The sequence below is a fragment of the Notothenia coriiceps genome, unplaced genomic scaffold, assembly GCF_000735185.1.
Source record: "Notothenia coriiceps isolate Sejong01 unplaced genomic scaffold, NC01 NC01_scaffold00037246, whole genome shotgun sequence".
NCBI lineage: Eukaryota > Metazoa > Chordata > Actinopteri > Perciformes > Nototheniidae > Notothenia > Notothenia coriiceps.
In genome coordinates this window covers 20211763-20236420 of record NW_011369947.1, presented here as the reverse complement: position 1 = coordinate 20236420, position 24658 = coordinate 20211763, and the positions used below count along the sequence as shown (strand labels likewise).

The 24658-nt window shown below is 40.8% G+C and overlaps 2 protein-coding genes across 5 annotated transcripts in view; both read right to left on the bottom strand.

Moving 5' to 3' along the window:
- Positions 1-16045, bottom strand: part of LOC104966061 (cytoplasmic polyadenylation element-binding protein 4-like) — a 28427-nt gene extending 12382 nt beyond the window's left edge. For both annotated transcript variants that reach the window (XM_010795185.1, XM_010795186.1), the window contains exons 1-3: positions 15612-16045; positions 13580-14817; positions 3143-3233 (exon numbers count right to left, since the gene is read on the bottom strand). In XM_010795185.1, the coding sequence (XP_010793487.1) occupies positions 3143-3233; positions 13580-14770 (1282 nt within the window). In that variant the 5' untranslated portion in view covers positions 14771-14817; positions 15612-16045. The remainder of the gene's footprint in view (positions 1-3142; positions 3234-13579; positions 14818-15611) is intronic.
- Positions 1-24658, bottom strand: part of gtpbp3 (GTP binding protein 3, mitochondrial) — a 633967-nt gene that overhangs the window by 491286 nt on the left and 118023 nt on the right. The window lies entirely within an intron of this gene.

The following is a 24658-nucleotide window of genomic DNA, read 5'->3' as shown; positions in this document are numbered from 1 at the left end:
AAACTTGTTTTGTATTCAGATGCCCGGCTCTTGGAACTAACAGTCGCAGGAATCTGTGCCAGCATGGCTGGAGCTAAGACACCAGCACTAGCTAATGAGCTAACCTTCTAGTCTTCCTCTCTTAATATAGAGGGGAGATTTACTAAAGTTTGACAGCAGAACATTACATCACAGCTGGAAGTGGCTGAGCACAGTGGGAGTGAGGCTGAAATAAATACGAGGTGAAAGTGAAGAGTCTGGAGCTCAGAGTTTTCACTCATCTTGTCATTCTGGTGGTGGAACCGTTTGAACCTTTCTTTGTAGGTCATGCACAGTAACGGTATTTAAATGTTAAAAAATAAGACATTCTAACATAAATTCTGGAAAAGGAAAACTTCTTGATACTGGCTTTTTGAGATCTTTTGTCTACCAGTTTCTGGGACTAAGCCCATTAGACCACAACCAAAACTAAAGATCGTTATCTTGTTTTGAAGTAACTACTCAAGTATGTGTTAACAACTTAAACTCTACACCCGAATCTTTAATACTCCAAAGGTGTTTCCTTTCAAACGACGATCATTACCAGAACTACTCCTTTAGCTCCCCCCTTCCCACCAACAGCTAACATTGGCCACAGTATTTCTTGTTAGCTAAGCCCTCTCCATCTATAGTAACTGTCAGTTACGCCCTCTTAAACAATGAACAACACTGGCTACCTGCTGCATTCAAGAACCTATTTTCTGGGTTACCATTGACCAACGTTGCCTAACAACATTCAGCCAATAACAGATGTTGCCTAGTCTCTATCAATCAATAATCCAGGTCAGTTAGAGTCCAATTTCCAATGCAGGATTATTTTTTCTCATTACAAGTGTCAGCCCGTAATTTGGAATGAATTCCATTTAGAATACCAGTTTAGAGTTTCAGTTAGGTGTAACCATAGGGTGTAACCTATTTCTATTGTTTTGTCTAATGAGGGGCTACTGTAAATATCAGCAACAGGAATCAGTATATCCGAGTAAAGTTCAACAGCAAACCAACAAAAACGCAAATGAATGACGATTGGAATTTAATTGTATACGTTTTACACTACATTGGTTTAAGCAAGATGTACCAAATAAACTGGCAACTGAGTGTATGCACGTGCACAACCGTAATCATCAAATCCATAAAAGAGCAGGAATACAGGGATTTACTCTGACCCAGAAATGCAATGGACTAATCTCTTAAAAAGGTGCAAAGGTACAGCGTCAACCTACCCCGGTTTCTAAGCACGGTTTTCTAACTAGAGAAAGGTTTAATGTTCTCGCTTTTTACTGGCATTATCTGGATAATATGTTTGTTCTGATTGAACACTGAAAGATTAACACTTCAGGTAACAGATGTGTGTCTTTCAAACATGTGCCAGACTCTTTGGACAGAAACAACTGTGCACCATTGTTTTTATAAGATTGTTATTATCCTTCGTAACAGGAGGCTGTGCAGCTGTGATCGTTAGAAACTGATGATGGCCAACAACTTTAGTTCAGATCAGTGGGAGTCCTTCCATCTATTTCACAAATCCCCTCTTAAATACAAAGCCTAAGCTTCCATCCGCCTTGTATTCTCGCTGTGCCTCCTTCTCAAAATGAAAGGGAAAAGGAGGTCAGACTCATTGCATTGAATTTTCCAAGTGAGAAAACATTTAGTCGTTTTGAATTCAGAGTGGGAAGGAGAGAAAAGGAAGAGGAACACAAAGGTGTGACTTGACCTCTCGTGTTATTGTTGATCACAACAACAAGAAGACATCAGAGGCCTGTACTACGAAGCCGGATTTTCGCTTAGCCGGCTAACTTCAGGGAAAACTCTGGGTTTCCGGTCCTACGAAGCTGGTTCTCCTTTTAGCAGGCTAGATCTCCATGGTAACTTATGCTGAGCGGCTAACCTGCTCCGGAGCAGGTAAGGTTGCAGGCTAAGAGCTCAACTCAGTGAAAGCACTGCCTGCTGACCAATCAGAGCTCCGTGTGCGGAATTTAAAGCGATCAAGTCATATTACAGGATAGAGGAAATACAGAAAAGCTGCCGTTGCAGGAAGGACGGCTGGCAAAAATCACCGACTGAGTGAACGTGAACATTAATAGAATATCACCTCCCATCTTCAGAGCAATCTGACTATTATAACATTAGCGTTAAGAAAGCTTACTTAAATATCTGCCACAACATAAGTAACCGGATCAGAGTAACATTAAGTAGAGTCCGCGGCATATCACATCATAATGTATCATATTTCCTTATCTGAGTCAGCTGAGCCGTATCTGGCCGTGCAACACTCACAGTGTCACATACTGTATGCAGAAGTATTATTTTAAGCAACACATTAAGTTGACGAAACGCTCGAGTCAAATGTAATTAAAGTCAGATCCACTGGGCAGTGATATCATAAACCTGTTGATGTACGCATTCAAACGCTTTTTCTTGTACCAGCTGTATTCACCTTGCAGGTGCAGCTATGTGGCTTTGATCCTGGATAAAGTGTTTAAGTCATGGATGTTTAAAGTTTAACTTCTTCATATGTCTAATATTATAGGCTAGTTGACTTTTCATTCAGGAAGTATGACGCTGCGCTGTCAGTATGCTTCTCCATGTTTGTGATTGGTCAAATGTTGCTAACCCCGCCCCTTTTATGTGAACGCGCAACTAACTAGATAGGACACGGCTGGCTTGAGCGATCCACTTGATAACCCACGTCGTAGGAGCGTTTAGCGAGAGCGCGTATGTTTTGGATTAGGCCAACCGGCTAAATCAAACATATCCAGGTTATGTTGAACCGGCTTTGTAGTACAGGCCTCCGATCTGTGGAGGAAGTGCAACTTTGCTGCTAAGAATTGGTGTTAAATTGTGAGTAAGTGTGTATTAGGTATGATCAGCTCTACCTTGAAGTGTAACACGTAAAAATCAAGCCACACTTGTCCACACCTATAGAAGAACAGCTAAAGTAGGAGAATACACCAGGTACAAACTCATGTTTTTAGTTTGTGTATGGATTGTCAGTGACTGAAATCCAAACATTGATGTATCGAGTCATTATTTTGTCTTCTAGGCACTACGTATGTGCCGTCAACAGAGCGTACAATCGTTACTGGATGTTATATAAGTGTTTCATGTTCGTGAATTCAATCCTCACCTTTCAGGGTGTCCTGCTCGGCCCTCATGATGTCGATCAGGGAGCTCTCCAGCGTGTTCATGTTGAAGCTGTCAAATGACCTGGTGCGCTCCTACAGAAAGAAGAGAAAGACCAGAAACATTCATTACTTTTTCTTTCCCTGCTTCAAAGACATCGAAAAATAAATACATTGTGTGGCAGCCAACAGGCTTTCAAGTTGAAGATTCAGCTGGTCCATGGAAGCAACTTGAGCAATTAGATGTATCTGAATCTTTGTATGTAACATTGCCTCAGTTCATTCAAGCTGATCAGAGAGAAAAAACAAGGCAAGACTGCATACAAATACTTTTAGAAAAATGAAAAAGAAATAATAGCACTTCACATTTCTTTCTACCGTCCTACGAATACATGCAATACCAAGGTACTGCAAGGATTCCACTTCATGATAGACGCTGTTTTTATGCTTCTCACAGCTTTTGGCATTGGCCTACATAGCAGGAGTGACAAACAACACAAATTAGGAGTGAGCCCTAGTTTCACATGAGTGGAATCTCAAGTGATTCGCTAATATATTCTGCAGACTTATGTAAAAACTGAGATAAAAGTTTTCTTTTTTGCCAGCTTAACTGATTTATATTCTGCTCGCCGTCCTGTTTTGGTTTTCTAGCCCCCAAACCGAAGCTAAAAAGACAAAAATAGACGACTATGGCACAGGTATTTATGTTGGCATAATCTATGTATCTATGTCTTATTGTTTACTTAGATTATATTGTATTTAAAAAAACAACCAAACACTATTTTCGTCCTCATGTGGTTATTATGTGTTCTTAACCGACAACCTAACTGAGCTATAAATGCATCGTAATGGAAGTCAACAGTAAAAACCAGCAGTAGAACGAAACAGGAGCCGAGCCAATTCTTGGGCAACAGCTTTGTCACCTACAAACAGGGGAACCTTGGCATACCATCCATACTGCAAATGTTTATGTGTACGCACACATATGTTTAAGAGAAATCACAACCATGAATGTGTATAGGGATGTCCCGATCACCTTTTTTTGCTCCCGATCCGATTCCGATCATTTGATTTTGACAATTCTGCCGATATCGATTTTTCCCGATCCGATCTTTATGCAATGCATTAAGAGAAAAAAAAGGTAACAGATAACGGCTGGTCATCCAACGCGATGAATTCAGCTATCTTGGCTGTTATTTTTTTGGCCTTTTCACTGTTCTGGGGCAGTTTCTCTTTCCTTTTAAAAGTCTCCGCCTTGCAAAAATTGCATCTGGCTGTTACACTGCCTTCACTTTCAATTTTATAATACTTCCAAACTCCTGACATTTTCTCTGTCCCGATTCCCGAGTCACCAGCTGAACGTAGCCTCTCGTTAGCTTACTGCTACTATTAGACACTGCGCCCTGCCCACTCTGTTTTTGAGAGAAATAAGCAACCAGGTCTATGAAAACAAGCCCAAAAGAAGCAACACATACATGATGTTGTGTAATTTTAAACCAAAACTAAGGCCTCATGATGACTTTAAGACGTGAACATGGTCATTTTTGTTTTGTAACATTAAATAAAATTAAAATATTTTATAAAAATAATTTAAAAAAATATTTTCTCCCAATTCCGATCTTTTAAAAATCACGTGATCGGCTCCAATCCCCGATCACGTGATCGGCTCCAATCCCCGATCACGTGATCGGATCACATCTCTAAATGTGTACACAAAATATAAGCAGGCACCAAAAACATGGGCCCATAAACAAACACATTCTCCAAGTGCCATGCTGATAAGGCTTCTGTTTTGACTCCACCTCAGCCAAATAGAAAGAGAGCAGCTTTTGACAACAACATGATAACAACCTGATGAACTATTGAGGCTTACTTGTATCCAAAACAACCACAGTGAAGACTATAGTATTGTATGTATATTGTCCTTGTTCATGTTTACAGTCAGCGCTAAATGTCCCCACAACATCACATGATGAGGGATTGCCCATTCCTTCCTCTGTCTATCCCCAATGTTCCCGTTGTTCTCCGATGCCACCCTAAAAGCAGAAATACCTTTAAAAGTTGTGTATTCCTCATTTATGCGTCAGAGCGCTCACACCGCACAGAGACTCTTCTGGCTAATGTTGTTTTACAATAAACCCTACATGGTGACTAAAATGTTCGTGGTTATTTATTTCCTAACTGTCTGGTCACGACTGAAATACATTTTTTTTCCTTTCTGCATCATACCCATTGTATCAAACATGCAGTGAGAAAATACTTTTAAACTATTTGTCTTGCAAACTAATAACTCAAACCAGGCATTAGCCTTTTATGTAAACATATAGTGATGTAAATGCAGTATTTGTAAAACACACAGATGAGCAATTTAACCCTAGAGTACAAATATTTAACACAAGGAGACATAGAGCCCGCTGGACTTTAAAGAGCCATGCTTTTGAAATAGCCGTGCCAATACATGAGAACACTTTTTGCTATTAGATTTAAGTCTGGAAAACATCCGCTTAGATTTGATTGAGTCTGGCAAGATGCTGACAGACCAAATAATGAAATGTGAGTTTTTTGATGATGCCATGTCTTGAAACTTGTGAACAGTGAGGTGTTATAGAAAATAAAGCTTCACGCTGCTGCAGCAACATGGCCTATATTTTTCGGTCTTTTTTTAACAAAGAAACTTAATTTGGTGTATAGTTTAAGAGAAATGTAACATTCCCAAAACAGCAATTATGTGCTCCAGTTTGAAAATAATAAGCAGGTGTAGAAGCAGTTCACATCGAGGTGTGATTGAGGTCTATTGTGCACCCTACTTGAGATCTCACGTATGTATGTATGTATGTATGTATGTATGTATGTATGTATGTATGTATGTATGTATGTATGTATGTATGTATGTATGAAGAAAACAAAAGGCGACAACTGTGGGATGATGTTAACAATAACACAATACGAATAAAGTGTGACATTACTTGAACGCCTGTAAAAGTAGAAGTCAAAAGAAAATCTACAATCCTGACAAAATAATAGTATATAATTAAAAGTGCAGCTTTATGTCAAAGTCAGTCTGAAAATATACTGACACAAACACTGTGTGATCAGCTCTGCCTTCGACCTGACTGATAATGGACCGGCCTTGCACAACAAGAGTTACCCAACATGCCTGTCAACTTAAAAGTAACCTATCTGTATGTTCAATCCCTCTACATTCACCACTTTGTTTTTCCAACAAATACATCGATGCATAACCTCTCGATCACACACTCAGTTATCCAGAAAACATTAGGCCAACGTCTGTTGAGAAAAGTCTGAGAGCAGAACCACCTTGGGAAGAAAGGCTCACAGCAAACCTTGTTGCTCAATGAACTCCACAGGGGTCAAATGCTAAAGGGTTCAGAAAAACAGAACTACGTCATATGACCAAGGGTCAGGGCAGGCAGGCAGGCAGCTTATTTTTTCATCTACTGTCGGGTGCCTGCACCCAAAATCCAATAGCTTGACTATCTGATCAACCAAAGACCAATTGTTGAAAGTCTGGCACACACTACTCGCCGATGAAAAAGCCAACAATCCACAGCCGTAGCCAACATTTCACCAGCGATTTCTCACACTTACTGAGGAACCATGCTAACAGAGAGATGACATGGGTAGAAGTACACACTCTGCCTCTAAACAAATATCAATACAGGGATATAGGCCAGACTAGGTTGACTATTTTCTCATATCCGCCTCAGTATCTTATGTGGACTTAGGCGATTGCTTTAGGTCAAATAAACCAAAAACTCAAAGACAGGAGAAGAAGAAACAAGTGAAGGACTGCTTAGTGGGGGGAAGCATACAACCCACCACTGGTGAGTACATCTAAAGCAAGCTCTTGAGCACATTACCCAGGACAAATACAGGGCATTAAAGTGCAATATGGCTCTTAGTTATGGTATTTCTGTGTAGTATACTATTAAAACTGAGCCGGACGCAGGAAACTTTCCTGGTTTTTTTTTTTTACAGCTTCAATCATTTATTCTTATTTGTCATTATACTCTATTGTACCATCTCCTTGGTACAATTACAAATGTATTTTGGCTGATGTTGCACTGCAAGGTAATCCCATGATATTGCTTCAGGAGAAAAGGAATTCATTTTGTGGCTGAGATGGGCTCAGTATGGCGGACATGAGGTCTGGCTTGTGCTCTGCAGTTGCTAAGCATTAGCCTGGAGAGGTGCAGAGGATGATTAATCATCAGATTCGTACATCCTTCTCTCTCTCAACAACTGGCCAGCTGACCAGCAAAGTACTCATCCCTGACAGATTGCAGGGCTTGCACAAATACACACACACATAGTCACTCGTTACACACACACACACACACACACACACACACACACACACACACACACACACACACACACACACACAGATTAGCTGTGGGCAAGACACGCAGGATTTACAGTGCAGTCCACATCAGATCTATCTATAAAAGCTTGCCCATTCTAACCCAAGGCCATAGGTATAAAGATAGAGGACATGGCAGTACATGGTGTATTATTTGGTGGCTTCAGTCAAATGTAGCCCGGTGTATATGGGGAGGCAGAACGGATTTAATAACCATGACCCAATCTAGTTAAAGTTAATGGAATAGAAAGGCGAAAAACATCCTTTTTTTTTTTACAGTGACCCTGAATAATGATGGTTCGATTTGCATTAACCAGCACAGCAAAGTGCCTCTACCATCCTGACACCATTTTTGAACGTTTGACCCTGGATCAACAAATGTGTACTGACCTGATCTAAAAGCACTGGGTTTAAACAAGTAGAGAGTGAATCATCTCATTTGATTTAATCAATTTGAAAAGCAGCAGCGTGGGATCAGTGGATCAGAGAATGTGCACAAAAACTATAAACCTGTGTGGGCATTGTGGGAGGAATGGAACATGACCTGTGGGTTCATTTATTAGTGTCAATATAAAGTCATTACATTTAGACTGCATGAAAAAGTGCATTTCTAATCGTATACTAGCAATGATCTTATAAAACAGCTCATCTGAGAGACCTAATAAAATAGTACTGTGAACATTTTGGACAATGCAACTTAGCCTGGGCTCTGCAGGATACTAGAGCTGCCTTGAACAATCGTTGATGTAAGTTATTTCAAGCTAAAATGACAAACATTTCATGATTCCAGCTTTCCAAAATTCCACTATTTGCTGAATATATTCCTCCTTAGATTACTTTAAAAACGAATATATTTGGGCTTGGGCACATCAAACACACCCCAACAGATCTCACACAGCAATGATAGAGAATCTTGATTGAAAAAAACATCCTGAAAGCAAATAAAATGAAACATCTTAAATCAAATGACCTGCAAAGCAACAGAGCTCTTCATGCATGTTTTAATGTTAACCACCACATAACAGGGAGGGCAACCTCGAACATATTTTGATGACATATAGGAAAATAAAAATGATTAAATACAGCATGCTGGGGGTTATTAACTCCAACATTAATCTTCCATGTCACCTGCCTGTTAATGAAAAATGGAAGTAGAGGGAGGGTGGAAGAGTGGAGAAAGTCACAGGGTAAAGGACATGAGAAAATATATTTGGGTGCAGTATGATTTTTAGGTTTTGAGAGACGCCCAACTATTTAAAATTCACCTTAGATTAATTCAAGAGAACGCTGATATTTTAACATTTGTATCCATCTTATCAGAGACAAAAGGGAGAGAGAGGAAACCCAAAGCAAAGAAGGGAAGGGGGAAAAGGCAGATGAAAGAAAGGGCCTGACCGAGAGAGGCAAAGCTAGTGGCGAGTTACGGCAAAAGTAAAAAGAGAAGAAAGGAAGGCAGGAAAGGGAAGCAGGTTGAGCTTTTGATGCTTTCGATTATGCTTCTTCCTGGTCAAAGAATTTCAAAGGCCTGCTTTGACATTAATAAAACCCCAACTGTCAAAAATAACCTATTACCCAGTGTCGGCTGAATGGAGTGTGTGCGTGTGCGTGCGTGTATTTTTAGTGGAAAATGAGTGATCAAATTAGACTGAACCGACACCTTTGTTGTGTTTACTGAGCTGGGCTGAATACAATACGACACTTCCTACATAAATTCTGCTTTGTCTTCTTCTTTTGTTAAGACACATGGCAGAAGACATAGGCCAGGCACTAATTAGGGCTTATGCACTCATGGGCATGTGCAGATTTTCACACACACACACACACACACACACACACACACACACACACACACACACACACACACACACACACACACACACACACACACACACACACACACACACACACACACACTCTCTTATTTCCCGTTTCTGAGCGTCTTTCGAGGCTGTGAGAATGGCACAATGAGGCTGTATGAGCAGCAGAGTTATGTGCTTGCCAGAAAAGCTTAGGCCACTCATTAGTGTAAAAAAAACATTTCTCTCATTTAACACCATTGGCAGAGGCAATGGCTGAAACCTGGGGCCTCTAGAGCCTAAAGGCTAGGAGCGTTTGTTAGTGGACATGCACGCAAGACAATTTGCATGCACACTTCACGAATAACCGAAGGAAGGCTACCTGAAAAAAAGGAAGCTTCTTGCGTTAAAATAAAGCCTCAACATTATCAGGTACTTCACACGTCATAAATGGGTAAAGAAAATCACTGGATGACATATGATACTTGCCTAAAGACCTGTCACATTGATTAGACAGCCTTTAAAAGAATAAGAAATGTCAAAAGGAAACAGAACGATCAAATCGGACAACAGGTGTTTCCACTAAAGGCACGGGGAGGTATTTTAATAAAGCACGTTCATACAACAGCACTGTAAAAGGCTGCAGTATGTCTAAGCTACACAAACAGACAGGAGGGAGCTGTAACCAACAGTTACCCAGGCAGCTTACTGAGACAATATCCTGTCCTGGCTTAGATCCAGGCCTCTGACCTTGAAATTCACAGGTGAGGAATTAGTGAGCAAGGAAAGAAAGACAGTTTGCGTGGGAGCTTATGTTGACTCCTAGAATCAAAAAGGTTTGTTTTATTGGCGACTCCAAAATAGCCCATAGGTTTAAATGTGAGCTTAAATGGTTGCCTGACATGCCAGCCCTGTGGTTGACTAGATTCAGGTCCGGGGTGTACACCGCCTCTCGCCCAGTGTCGGCTGAGATTGGCTCACTGCCCCCTCAAGTATAAGCAGGTATAGTGAATGAATGGATAGAAAGGAAAAAAGCAAGAAAAGAAAAGATTTGCTGGCATTTAAAAATTACAAATCTCTTGCCTGAGGCTAGTTACTAGCTGACCAGTGTATTAGCAGTTAGCAGCAGTGTGCCTGGCCTGGAGCCCATCCCAAATACTAAAGCTGCTCTAATACAGCAGTGGCCCAGCCTTCTGCAGCAACAGCCACAGTACTGGAACATTTTCTCCCTCTTTGTGCCATGGTGCTGTACACCATTTTGGATAAAATATCCACCAAATGGCGTATGGCCTGGTTCTCAAGTTACATCTACATATTGATCATATACACAAAAAGTAATGTCCTAGCCTTAGGCAATTCTAAGAAGGTCCCAAAGTGGGCAAAGAAAGGGATCTCAACTGTAGCAGTTACCTGTTTTATCATACCTCACCAATGATGTATTGTTGTTTCAATGGTGTGTTTGACTAGCATCTAACTTCAAACGTTACAGCAACGTGTTACAAATATTTGGGGGGGAACTATCTACTTTGTCTATGTGAGCCATATGTTACAACCACATCTAGTCCAAAAGTGTACAAAGACATGGATCAAATGGAAATTCCAAAGCAAAAGCCATTAATCCTTCATCTTTTGTCAGAGCTAAAATGGAGACGCTAGGAGAGGACTTAGAGTGAAACAGTGTGACAGTTCCTCGTGGATTCTGTTTAGTTCATGTGTACGGTAGCTGCTGTTTCAGTTACCAAACGTGGGGTTGCCTTGTGTGAGGCAACATGTGTCATGAGTCGTCTGAGCTGTGCATGATCTCGACAAGACATGACAAGAACTATTTTGAGTACAGTACAGCTCAGCAAATCTATTGATATAACATATTTGTCTTTTGCAATTTGTCAGCAAAGGCAATAAAATGTTAAAGGGTTAATGAAAATAAAATGGACAGCAGATCTTAAAGACTGAACTGCACTGAGGAGGCCTGTGACAAGATAAACCTGACACTTGGTGGCTTGTGTAATAATTGAACAGTGTTTCCTACTGTGACAGCTTCAACGCTGAAACCTGATCTATATATCACACCGAAATGACACCTTTATCCTATTCAATTACAGGGAGTGGGAGAATACCATGTGTTAACATTTCAGAAAAACACCTGATATATGGTTCATAAAATGATACTCACAATATTATATTACAACATGTCACAAAGAGAAATTGCTTGTTGTTACAGCATTTAATATGTCTGCTGTGAGTCTCAAAATATTATTCAGACATTAAAATTATAAATCCTAAATGGTTAAGGGTCAACGTATATCTTCAATTCTCAACAGTACATATTTTTTTCTAATTTCCCAAAGCTATACTAGCAATCCCTTTATAAATTGGTTACACCTGCATAATCAGTCATTAACAAGCACACACACACACACACACACACAAGCACATGAACACGCCATTCTTTGCCCATCCTCCACCTGTCCTTGCCGTATCAAGAGGGCAGAAGGACAATGCTACTTTAGCTGATCTGATTCGACGTGATGACATACTGCAGCTATAGCCAATGCCATGCAAGCTTAAACTTAAATCTGGGGACTACCAGGAGGGGCTCTTTATTCCTCAAAATGGATATAGATTCACACTTAGGACGGAAAAATTATTTGCTCATCTGTAGCCTTTTATATACAGCATTTACAACCATTTCCTGTTCCTAGGTACAGTGTCAATTTGAATGCTGCTTGAAAGACTCAATTTTAGCATAATATAACTCCGAAACACGAACAAGGATTAGGCCCTAATGATTTGGAAAAAGCCAAATATAAACCTGACCCCATGACTACCTTCAGCAATTAGGGTGTTAGCTAATGGTAAATAGCTGCTCGCAAGGTAAGCTTTGCCACTTATTCAACAATATGCCTAAGACATGCCAAGACATGTCAGCACAGCGTCCTTACCGTTTGGCCTGTGGTGCTCTGTGAGTCATTAATTGCAAGTCGAGATAAGAAAACTCCTTGAAAGGTCACAGGAGGCATGACTTTCTAAAGTATAAACTGAGGCAATTTGCTATTTTGTTGGAAATTGCTTACTTGGCTTGCCCAATGGGTGGGAATGGCCAGGAAATTAAGTATTTCCTTACTTGTGGTCTAAAACCAATTAGTAATGCTGTTAGGCTATTGTTCGACAGCCGAAACCACACAGGAAAGCATTCAGACAATTTAATACTGTCATCTACATCCAAGATAAAAAACTAAATGGGGAAACTGATGGCAATCCGGTAACTATGACTGACCAGAAGTTAATTTGACAAAGCACAAGGAAAACTGCCCAGAGGTCAGGAGGCAAAGGATATGTAAAGCACTTAAAGAAGCCTTTTATCAGGGAATCAGATCTAACTGGGCCTGCTGGAGACCTACTCTCTCCTCCCCCGCCTCCTTGAAACGACCGACAAAATCAATCATCAGCTAGATCAATAAAATTAATTTATCTCTGTGGTCCCTTTACCTCCTTTCATCAATTGTATTTGGTGTTTTCTAAATGTGATAATACAATTATTCACGCCATCTTCATTGTGAATGGACCCGGCTATCAAAATTAAACCATGAATAGGCTGGCATTTTGAAAAGGAGATGCAAGCCTATGGCAGCAATGACCAGGTGATAAATTAAGCAATAATCCTGAAACATCATTGGGCATTAGGCTCAGGCTATAAATCTACAGAATGACCTTGCTTCTGGCCAGAATAATAGAAATCCTATGATTATGTCTACATTTTTCTTTACATCACAGTCTCTGTCATCCTTGGTCGTCCATCCACACTCTCCCGCTTCCCATATTTCTAACTCCCTTTACCATTTCCGCATCCCTTTCCACGCCTTTTCCCTTCATCCATGATGCCTCCCCTTCTCCTCACTACAACCCCCCAGCTCGTGTGCGTGGCAGACACCACTGCAGTGCCACATTAGTCATCATCAGGGACATACAGCTGTGGAAGTACAGAGTCCAAGGACTGGTTTCTAAGCTAACACGGTAACAAATGCATCATGTAAATCCATACCCTCCCCCAATGTCTAAAAATAGCAGCTATACCAGATACTTTAATAAAATCAACAGCTAGCAAATGACACAGTGATCTTTAAATCATTCTGGTAGCAAGTGGCACTGCTAAAAAATATTCACACACAAAACAAACATGCTTAGGTACATAATCATCACAGGAAAAAATGTAATAGTCTCTTTGTATGAACACCATTGCATACTATCACATGTAAACTGACCTGAAAGGGGAAGATGTTGTCACTGCGGCCGACTCCTTCATCCATCCAGGACTTGGGGTTGAAGCCTGCCGGACTGTTGCGAGGGTACTTCTGGGATGCCACATGGTTGTTTGGGAAGGTCTTCTTCAGTGGAGAGATAGAGTTGATGGGGGTCATCCCGCCATTCAGCCCTCTGCGATAATCTCTGCCCTGAGACCCTCCCCAGCCACCGCCACCACTCCCATAGCCTCCTCCGGGACTCCAGGAGGTGGAGGAGCCAGGGGAGGGAGAGGGGCTCTGGTAGCTGGCTGGACCCCAAGGGGACGGGGGCTTGTTCAGGCTGTTGGACAAATGCGGCAACTGGCTGAAAGCCGGATTCCTGTGCGGAAAGGGCGGAGGAGGGTGTGGAGAGGCCGGGGAGCGTCGATGCTGCTGGTGTTGGTTATGAGGGTGTTGGAAGTGGGGGTGTGGTGGGGGAGCTGGGTGGTGCTGGGACAAGGCCGCCGCTGGTCCAATTTGAGGGGAGAAGTTCCCACCAAACCCTGGACTGACATGGTGTGAGAAGTTCTGGAACAGCAGGGGCCCGTTGTTGGCAGAGGCCGGGTTGAAGAAGCTAACGTCTTCATTGATGATGGTTGATGGCGCCGGTGGAATGGCAGCTGACCAATTATTGAAGCTGGTAAGTGATGAGGAGGTTGTACTGGACTGGACCTGGCCATTTCCCCCAAGACCAGACGTCTCCTGGTAATCAAAGCCTGTCAAGACAGGTGACTCAAGACGCAGCTGCTTCTCCTTTCCGTTACTTCCTTCAGATGTGCCGTTGTCTGTCTTGGCATCCTCTGACCGGGCTTTTTCCAGTTCTGAAATGATCCCACCACCATTTCCAACCTCCTGGTGACTCCCAGGGGACAACTGCTGCTGCTTTTCTTGCGTTTCTTGCATTTCCTGTTGCTGCTGTGCTTTGGGCTTCTCTTGGCCCCCCAGGATTTCGTCTTGCACGCTGTTGTGGGTGGCAGAGGCAGGGAAGAGCCAGGGAGAGCCTCCTGTGGTGCCATTCCCTGCGGCTGTGGTGCTGTTTATGAAGGCAGCAGGGCTCTGCGACACATTTTGGTGGTGGTGTGGGGGCTGCAGATGCGGGTGGATTCGGACCGGGAATGCAGACTTGTTGCCAGTGTTGTTTTGAACTAGGACACCAAACCCGTAATCCCCCATTTGTTTTCTCCCCCCACACACAAATGCTATCCCGTGATCTTTTGGTCCTATTGAGAGAAGAGCACACAGGATGGCAGGCAATGAGTTAGCAGTCAGCCTTTCTCATTGCACTATAGATCAAGGGATTTAGAAACAACTAGTTGATGGCCATAGACATTTTCTAGTGACAAAAAATATATATTTTTTTCTGTTGGGACTTTAAATCTCCCTTTGTGAATGCCTAGACATATGATAATCATACAACACTGTCATGAATGAGCTCATTCTAGCACTGAACAATCTGCCCTTATTACTCTGGTCAGTTTAAAAATGCCAACCAGTTAACATTACATCTTTAGCTAATTATAACCCCGTGACGTTGCCAGTTTGTAAGTCTTCAGCTGAGCTGCTGGCAGCCACTAATATAGCTTGAAACACTGCTGTGTCGAGTCGACACAATCTCCATTTGGAAAGACCAACTGACAGATTATGAATTACCCACAATGCAACCTTTAACAGATCGCCGCTGTAAAAAATATCAATGAACGTTTATAGAATTAACAATCAACCGTTATAACGTTAAGAGCAAAATTACTCGACCTTGTTTGACAGCTGTCACCAGAGACCAACCCCAAAATGTATCAGATATAAGCAATTCCATGAATAGTGTCAGTTGTTCATATTACATTTGTACACGTCAGGTAAAAGCCGACAATCAAGTGGTTGAAATATACTAGACAAATTAGCTTGCCGGCTAACATTTCCATCCGTTGCTAATGTTAGCTAGCAAGCTATCAACCGTTAGCATATATGCTAGTTAGCTGGACAGGCTGAATACAGGAGAATAAAAATGTCTTTTCACCTTCTGATCACCAGCTTCGACCTCGGCGATGTCTTTCGAGATCCTTCCTTCGGTTCGAAAGCGAAAGGTGGTGTCCTTGAAAAATGAGTGCGTCAGGCAGATCTTTTCAGAGACGATTTGATAGCTGACTCGTACAGTGCAGTCGGTCAGCTTTTTTTCTCCCTTCTCCTGACGTGTCCTGCCTGCTCAATGACACAGCTCTCTATCCTCTAATCTGGACTGTGTGATCAAAGAGCTTTGTTAACGTGTCACTGAGTGAGATAGACCCTGCCGCAGATGTTTCACAAGCCTTAAACGATCGGTTTCATTGTTCGCTTAATTTGCTGTATATTTTTCTCGCTAACTGTCTTTCTTACGGAGCAAGCCTGATTACTGTATGCTTCTTTGGGCTGCCCCTCTCTCCTGAAACCGACCGTGGCCGAATGACAGCGAGAGATCAGCCGAGACTCACTTCCGCTTCTAGCCCCGCCCCTCTGCACCGTGATCACTCCCTCGCAGAGCCACACCTCGGTATCTGATTGGCTGGACGAGCCGGCAGCCTCGCCTTATTCCTACAACATTTAAAGCCCATGCACCAATAATACAACCATGCCATCCGTAAGTACTGCCTACTGAGGTCAGATATGATAAAAGGGAAAAATAAAAAGGAAGATCCTCCCAGCAAGCACGGTGCTGTCCTTTCACGATTCCGCCGGTATCAGGTCGTGAGAAAACTGAGATACCCAACCCCCCCCTCGAAAGGATGGCAATGCCTCAGAGAAGGAGCATCCGTTGCTTCAGCTTTTTGATCTCATGGTCCTTCATGGTAAATGTGGAAATGAAACAGAAAGCTATGAAACCATTTCTAGCTGTTTCTGTTATAATCCTATTTGCTCCTATGCATTCGGTTATATTCCTATTTATGTATGTATATTTTGTATGTGCCATTCATTATTTTAGGATCCCTCTAAGCGATTTTTGTTGACACTGTCATAGAGGTTTTGATTTATTTATAGTTTTTAGTTCTGATGTCACATTTAGTGCTCGCTGTGTTGTACAGGGCTGCCTTATATTACGATGTGTTTCTGCATCATGTCAGTAAATGTGAAGGTCAAAAGGTTAGACACTCCTCTCAATATAATGTATTCAGCACCACCTTTTACTAAGAACACAATAATACACATGTTTAAATGATTCCAGCAATGTCAACAGACACTTGACATATGAGCTTGGTAAAGATGCAGGTTATGGCAGGACTGTTTTATTGGATTGCATTCAATTGTACAGCCAGTTAGTCGCTTAGTGTAGGTGGTATTGCACATATGCTATGGTATATATAGGATTAACTGTATACACAATAGCGTTATTCAAATCCTTTTTATAAAATGTCATCTCCCTGAAGACAGTTTTTCATTTATCATGGATAATAAAGGACATATACATGTGAACAATTAATAGTATCACATTTTGTTCTATGCCACATTTGATACATTTATAAAATATGTTTCACTAGACACTACATATGCATTTACTATATATTTGTATATATGTACTGTTTATGTTAACTTACTAAAGAGCCTAGAAGCAGGAGAAAACAGCTAGCCCGGCTCTAAATATGCTACACAAGTTCTTGGACGACTTCCTGGAGAAAGAAAACACCAAACGTATTGCCCAATATGTGTCTGACCATCCAGCAATTTTTTTCCCCATCACCCGCCCACACCATTTCCCCTGTCTCTGTATCTCCCTCTTTATCTCCCTCTGTGTCCTCCTCTGTGTCCTTATCTCCTGTACGGTCATTATCACCTCGAGGTCATCAAACAGCTTTGACTCTGTCAGTCTCGCCGACCCTCAACTGGCAGAGTTACATACAGCCACAAACGGCTATCTAATAAATCTGTCACTTCAAGTCCAGCTGCTAGAGAGCGATAAATTAGGGAATCCGTTGTGGACTGCATTATTAAATGTGTACAGAAAGGATGAGCATGCTATGGAAGGTGGGTGATGGCAGGTATTGGCAGGGTTAGGGAGTGGCCGGCTTTTAGTAATCCGACTAAAAAAAGAAAATAGATTACAGATGTCTGATAGTAACACTATTTACATTTAGCTTGCAAGCGGTGAAAATATCCTCACATGCAATATATGTTAGAGGCCCTAAAGTGATTTCTTTCTAACAGTACAACAGGTATAATTTGATGCTGGAAATGATAAAATGCAAGCTCTCCATGCGCTTAAAAGAGCAGACAAATGACAAACTCTACTTACTTTAAATGTTCGTCGACTTGTGACCAAGTCCTTTACAACTGAAACATTTTCAGATTTTCGCAAAAGCTTTTAACCTAGGGAACACAGCTTTTTTTATTGTCATTAAATACAATTTTAGAAAGGAGTAGCATGCCGAAACTGCATGATTTCGAGATAAAACTCTCAAGCTCACATTGTTAAATTGTAGTTGGCAGTTCCATTTAAATATCATGTAAGGCGTTTTTCGTAATCAGAAAATATTGAGTCTAGCGTGCAGGATATTCCAACAACTTTGTCTTCTTCAAAATGATATAATTAGTTCATTGTGTAAGGATGATGATATAATAATTCAGCAGCTATCTTTGAGAAATAATAATTATCCCTGCATTGCTTTTTAATCAATTTAATAGTTCCAACATGCAGTACGGCAGCTAACGCTTGTCTCATGCATTTCTTTTATATTTTGTCATTTCCATCTGCGACCTCCATTCCATTTGCTCATTTTCTAATCTGCATTTTTATCCACAAACCAAATGTTCAAATGAAATCTTAATCGTGTGCTTGAGGGCAAGATCAGCAGGAGGAAGGAGTCATGTTTGACAGTCCTAAATGTGCTCCAGCTTCACATTATCTCTTGTAGGGCGGAGTATTCCTCTCACAGAGGGGTGGTTGTTTAGGCAGAGAGCTCAGCACAGTTAAAGAGTTTCAAGGACGGAGTAACCGGTCTTACAGGCCTCACCTGGGAGACAACACCCTCTCCTTATTATTTCCCTTTCTCTGTCTCTCTTTCACTCTCTGTCACATTCTCCATGTCCTCAACCAACAAAAACATATATACTAAATAGTTGTGTAACCTATACATCTACGGTTTGAATCCAAAATGCTACTGTGCTAGATGTGTAATTCAGCCTCTGTATAAAATAGCTAATAGCAATTTTTTTCTGGCAATGGTTTTGTGTGTTCTCTGCCATATCCAAGACTGGATAGGTGCTATGAATAAAACATGGAATCCATTAAAAAATTAATCGCCTTTTACCTTAGGCATAATTATGCTGTATTCCTCCCAGAGTGCATGTGTGTGCACGATCATTGGTATGTGTGCACAGAGGTGTCTGAGTGCAAATGTGCACATGCTCATGTCATAACTCGAATGTTGGCGATTTATAACTTAAAATATTTAAATTTCAATCTGAAACAATTTCATGCTATTCTGATGTTAGAGATAATCCTGCAGTATTTTCACTGGGGCTTGGGAAGGTGAAATAAAGGAATGCATTATGATCCATCTAAAAACATGACTGTTTTCCAAGTTGACATTTGGGACAAATACAAGGTTTTGACCTGTCAGCAATTGTATTTGTGCAAATTATGTATATCATTTCAAGATAGATGGTTTCTAGACAATGTAAGGACGCCTCATGATGTGCTGTTGTGTGTCTTATGAAATATTCAGGGAGTGTATGTGTTGCTAACAAAACGGTGTGGACACACTCCTGGGTGGCTTTGGGACACAACAAGGACCTCTGGGCACAGAGTGGAGTGGTGGGGGTGAATTACATGATGCAAAAGGCAAATATGAGGGAGATGGATAAAAAAAGTATGACAAATAAGGATCAGGGATGAGTGTGAAAACAAATATACACGAGTGTAGAAGCTAGAAGCTCCTATCTGACAGCTCTCCAATAAAAGATATTAAGAAACACTAAAACATGATGACCTAGTTTCCGTTTAAAATGTCTCTCACAAGGACTTTGAATTGAATTGCATTCATTTTAAACATATTACTTATCTATGATCTTATTATTATAATCTTCACACACAAAGAAGACATGATAAATGTGGCAAAGCCTCAGTCAGCTTCCCAATATGTCATATTGATAGATTTAAATTAATAATTCATTATTATTGATAACATAATTGAATACATATATTGAAAAGTAAACATCGGTGTCCCTATTTTTATATACACACATCTCCTCAGTGTTGTATTATTTTTTCTGAAAGCCATCTCACAACCTTCATCTGTCGAGTTTATTTTGCCACGTTGTATTTTCCAGTGGGACTCTATACTAATTAAGCCAAAGAGGTCTCTGCCGGGGCCGCAACGACTGTGAAAATACACTTGGACTGAGTGTGTGTGTGTGTGTGTGTGTGTGTGTGTGTGTGTGTGTGTGTGTGTGTGTGTGTGTGTGTGTGTGTGTGTGTGTGTGTGTGAGAGTGTGTGTTGCAAAGGTCAGGCTGATTTCATGACTCCACTGGGTAAGGGATAATAAATTACAACAGAGCAGCAGCTGGGGGTCTGTGATGTGAGTGTCAATGTGTGTTTGTGTGTGTTTGTGTGTCTTAGTGTAGCCTACTAGTTTGAGCAAATGTGTTTCTTAGGGAGTTAACACATATTTCAAAATTCAATATTTTTCCACTGTTACAAAAATGGAAAAGCTGCAGTTTCACTCATTGTTCAAATCAATAAAGGAATGACAGGTGATGCGAAAAAACATTGCCAGTCTTAAAAGTAAATGTGCCAAACAATTTATGAACTGGGAAAAAAAGTAATGAATTCAATTTGGAGGGGCACCAACTTCAGGGAGAAAATTGGCAACATTTGCATAATTACTATAACTGGCATAGAAAATTAGTACTGGTAGATTACTCATTTTCGCCCTTGTGGTAGTCACGAGAATCAGATGAGAATTGAGCACATTAATTCCAAAAGGTTTCACAAAGAACTGGCTCTAAACACTGCGTCTTGGTTTAGCCCAAATACTATTGAACCTTCTGATGTGGAAATTGGGTCAACGACGTACAGAAAGAAGTATCATTATGTTTGTCCATCTTTATATCTTTAAGTACATCCCTCTATCTTTTGTGATCTCTTGTACTCTATATGAGGCAGTCTGCAATGTGTGAATTTGTTGTTGCCATGGCAATGTCAAATTTGAGCTACTTGTTCATTCATTCACTGTTGGTGACACATTAAAGAGATTCAGATTCGGCTAATTTTCATTCATTTTCATCTTTATTTTATATGTCTTATATATTAACACGAGAAGAAACCTTTTGAAACAAGTATTGATCCGTCAAAGAGCCCTGTGTGTGTGAGAAAGTGTTTGAGTGTAATTAAAGAATGTGCACAGATGTGTGTGAAATCAATTGAGGAACCGTGGCGCTAAAGCAGGAGTGGTTTCATTTACCTTCTGGGCACTTCTCCATGGCTGATGAGTCTGGCTTGGTGACAGCATGAAAGTAGCCAGGACAACAGATGCTGGATGGCTGTAGTGGCCAGCCTCAAGCAATACAAAAAAAAACATAATTTTGGTCATCTTCAACTGTTTTCTTTGTAATCATATGATGTTCAAGTCACAGATCCATTCAAGATAAATGAGTCATTTTCACAGGAATTATTTTAATTTGGATACATGGAATGTTGAGAGCAACTGTTTCCAACCATTAACTGGTGGAGTTTTAGCTGTGTTATTAAAAGACACACATTTTGTTCTTACAACTTATACTGTTCTTACAATATTATGGTTTAACCATGGTTGTGTCATCCTGGTCTCTTAAGTTAGCGATTTATTTTTATAGCGTGGCTCTATGGATGGCAATGTTGTTGATCAGTCTGTCTGTCTGTTGGTTTTCAACACTTTAGTCCAAACTGAAATATATCAACAGATTTAAGATGGATTTCCATGGACTTTGGTTAACACACTTATCTCTCCCTTTGGACTGTAACAAGGATTTTAAAACCAAGAGTTGTTTTGTTTATAGCTAGGATGGGGATCCCCTATAAGCCAGCACTATTATTACGTCAACATTTCAAGACTGTGTGAGCAATACACTGATATTAGACCAAATACCTGCCAAGTAATGACATTCCCATCTGTCTCAGTGCTTTGTGCTAATTAACTAATGTTAGCATGCTCACATGATGAACTATGATTGTAAGGCAAGGCAAGGCAAGTTTGTTATACTGTATAGCACCTTTCAACACAAGGCAATTCAAGGTGCTTTACAAAAATGAAAGACATTCAGACAAAGGCATTTAAAAACAGTAAATTAAAAAGAAAAGAATAATAAAAGGAAACATTAAAAAAGTTAAATAAAATAAACAATTAAAAGAAAAAATACATGGATAAAAGTTACAGTGCAGTTTAAGATATGAATAGTTCAATTAAAAGCAGCGGCAAAAAGATAAGTCTTCAGCCTGTATTTAAAAGTAGTAAGAGTTGCAGCGGACCTGCAGGTTTCTGGGAGTTTGTTCCAGATATTTGGAGCATAATAACTGAACGCTGCTTTACCATGTTTAGTTCTGACTCTCGGGACAGAAAGCTGACCAGTCCCTGAAGACCTGAGAGATCTGGATGGTTCATAATTTAGCAGGAGGTCAGAAATGTATTTTGGGCCTAAACCATTCAATGCTTTATAAACCAGCAGCAGTATTTTTGAAATACTATATACTTTAGGTGATAGTACGCTGATTTAGTAACTGTTTTAATGTGACTGTTGAAACTCAGGTCAGAGTCCATGACTACACCTAGATTTCTGGCTTTATCTGTTGTTTTGAACATTGCAGACTGAAGCTCAGCGCTAACTTTTATACGTTCTGCCTTGGCCCCAAAAACCATTACCTCAGTTTTGTCTTTGTTTAGTTGGAGAAAGTTCTGACACATCCAGTCATTGATTTGTTAAATGCACTTACTCAGTGTTTTAATTGGAGAATAGTCTCCTGGTGAAATTTTTATGTAAATGTGTGTGTCATCCGCATAGCTATGGTAACTTATTTTAATTTTTTTTCATTATCTGAGCCAGTGGTAGCATGTAGATGCTAAAGAGAAGAGGCCCCAAGATGGAGCCTTGAGGAACCCCACATGTCATATTTGTCAACTTGGTAAACATTATAACCGCTTAACATCAGCATGTTATCATTATCATTGCGTGCATTTTAGCATAATGACGTTTGCGTGGATGAATGGTGAACTGTAAATTGTATTCCAGATAAAAGGAAATTAGTGTGTAGCTGATTCAACATGTATTTTTTTTAAACTTCGGTTTCTTTTTTATAAGCTGGATAAATTGTAGCTCTTAGAAAATCCACGCCTCGCTGCTAGCTACCTTTTTTTCAATTTTGTTGGTGAAAAATGTAGTCAGTTTGCTGTCCTTTGCTTCTGAGCAGCTAGACCAAACCTCATGTTTGCTACTATTGTTTATTTAATTTCCATCCAAGCCCCTGAAAATAGTTGTTGACCTACAAAAGAGGTTAAAAAGTCTGTTTGTTGTCAGCTGACCTGTCAGCTGTACACCGACTTGGGCTGTGCCTCTTGTAAGGTCTAGCTGTCTGCATGGGGTTCAACGTCTGTTTGTCTTTCTCTTGTTTTCTCTTTCCTGTGTCTGTACACACACACACACACACACACACACACACACACACACACACACACACACACACACACAACAAAAACGGTCACACACACACACACACACACAACCCACACACACACACACACACACACACACACACACACACACACACACACACACACACACACACACACACACACACACACAAACACATTGCTGACAGAGGCTAAAAGAAAAAGAGCAATGGACAGAGGAATGCTGAGTCAAGCAGACCTGAGCCACCCCCTGCTCCAATAAAAGTATAGAGCATGTGGCCTCATCAATTATGAAAAGTCCTCCTTAAAGCCCTGAAAGTCACTGATATGTGCGTGCATGTGTGTGTATTTGTTGTTTGTGAAACATTAGCTTGTGTATTAAGACTTCAGGCTATACTGTGTGCATGTGGTTGGGAGGGGGACACAAAAAACTAGGGCTTATTCACTTAAACTGTGAGGTGGAGCTCCAAGTGTCTCTTATCAATCGACACAGCTGTACCTCCAAAGATACTGTGTACTGTGATGTACTGTGATGTACTGTGACGTGAGTGTCAGTCGGCCGATTTTAGAGCCAATCTGAATGATGTTCACACTGTTAGACCCAACCAAAGGTTTCCAGACATGACTGCACGTTCCTCCCTCCAGCAACTCTGTAATCCTCCATCTCTACCTTCCGTTGATTCAATTAAATTATATTTCTTAATAAAAGTTCAGCACATGCATACAGTGCGACCATTTCACTTCATCATACCATGTGGACATTAATCAGGTATGTTTTGTGTGCACCTAGACGACTTAATTGTATTTAACAGTGTGCCTTAAAGGGAAACATATTTTTCGTAATATTATCAGCATTGTATCCAAATATACAGTAATTTAAAGTCATACAAATACTTTGGCAATAGAGCCATCTGATAACAAAAGCAACAACTTTTCTTGGCACATTTTTTTGCCTGTTAAGCCCATTTTGCTCTGTCCAAACCATTTGTGGGTGATAACAACTGATAACGACTTTTCAATCTGCATATAACAATTGAAACAGGTTTTTCCAACAGATCTGATGAAGGATACTGTAAGGGGAAGGTCACAGATGCAGAGGAGGTCACAGGAGTTTACAAGATCATTAATCCATTTGATGCCTGGGCGGGTGATGATTGCTGTACTAGCAGCGTCGGCATTATTATCAAGCAGAGAGACTTTGTGACCTTTCCAGTGAGCACCAGTGCAAGGGGGGGCCCTTTAGTACAGAGATTGATCCCCCCCACCCCAAACCCTTAGGGCCCCCCAGTATCTGTTGTTTTTATTGACCTCAGTTTGCAGAGTTCACAATCTGCCCCATTGGTAGTTAGAGCCATTGATTGGAGTATAACACATAGATGATCAATCTGTTAAAATCGCACAGGATGGGAGATCAGCCAGTCACCAGCGTCTGGG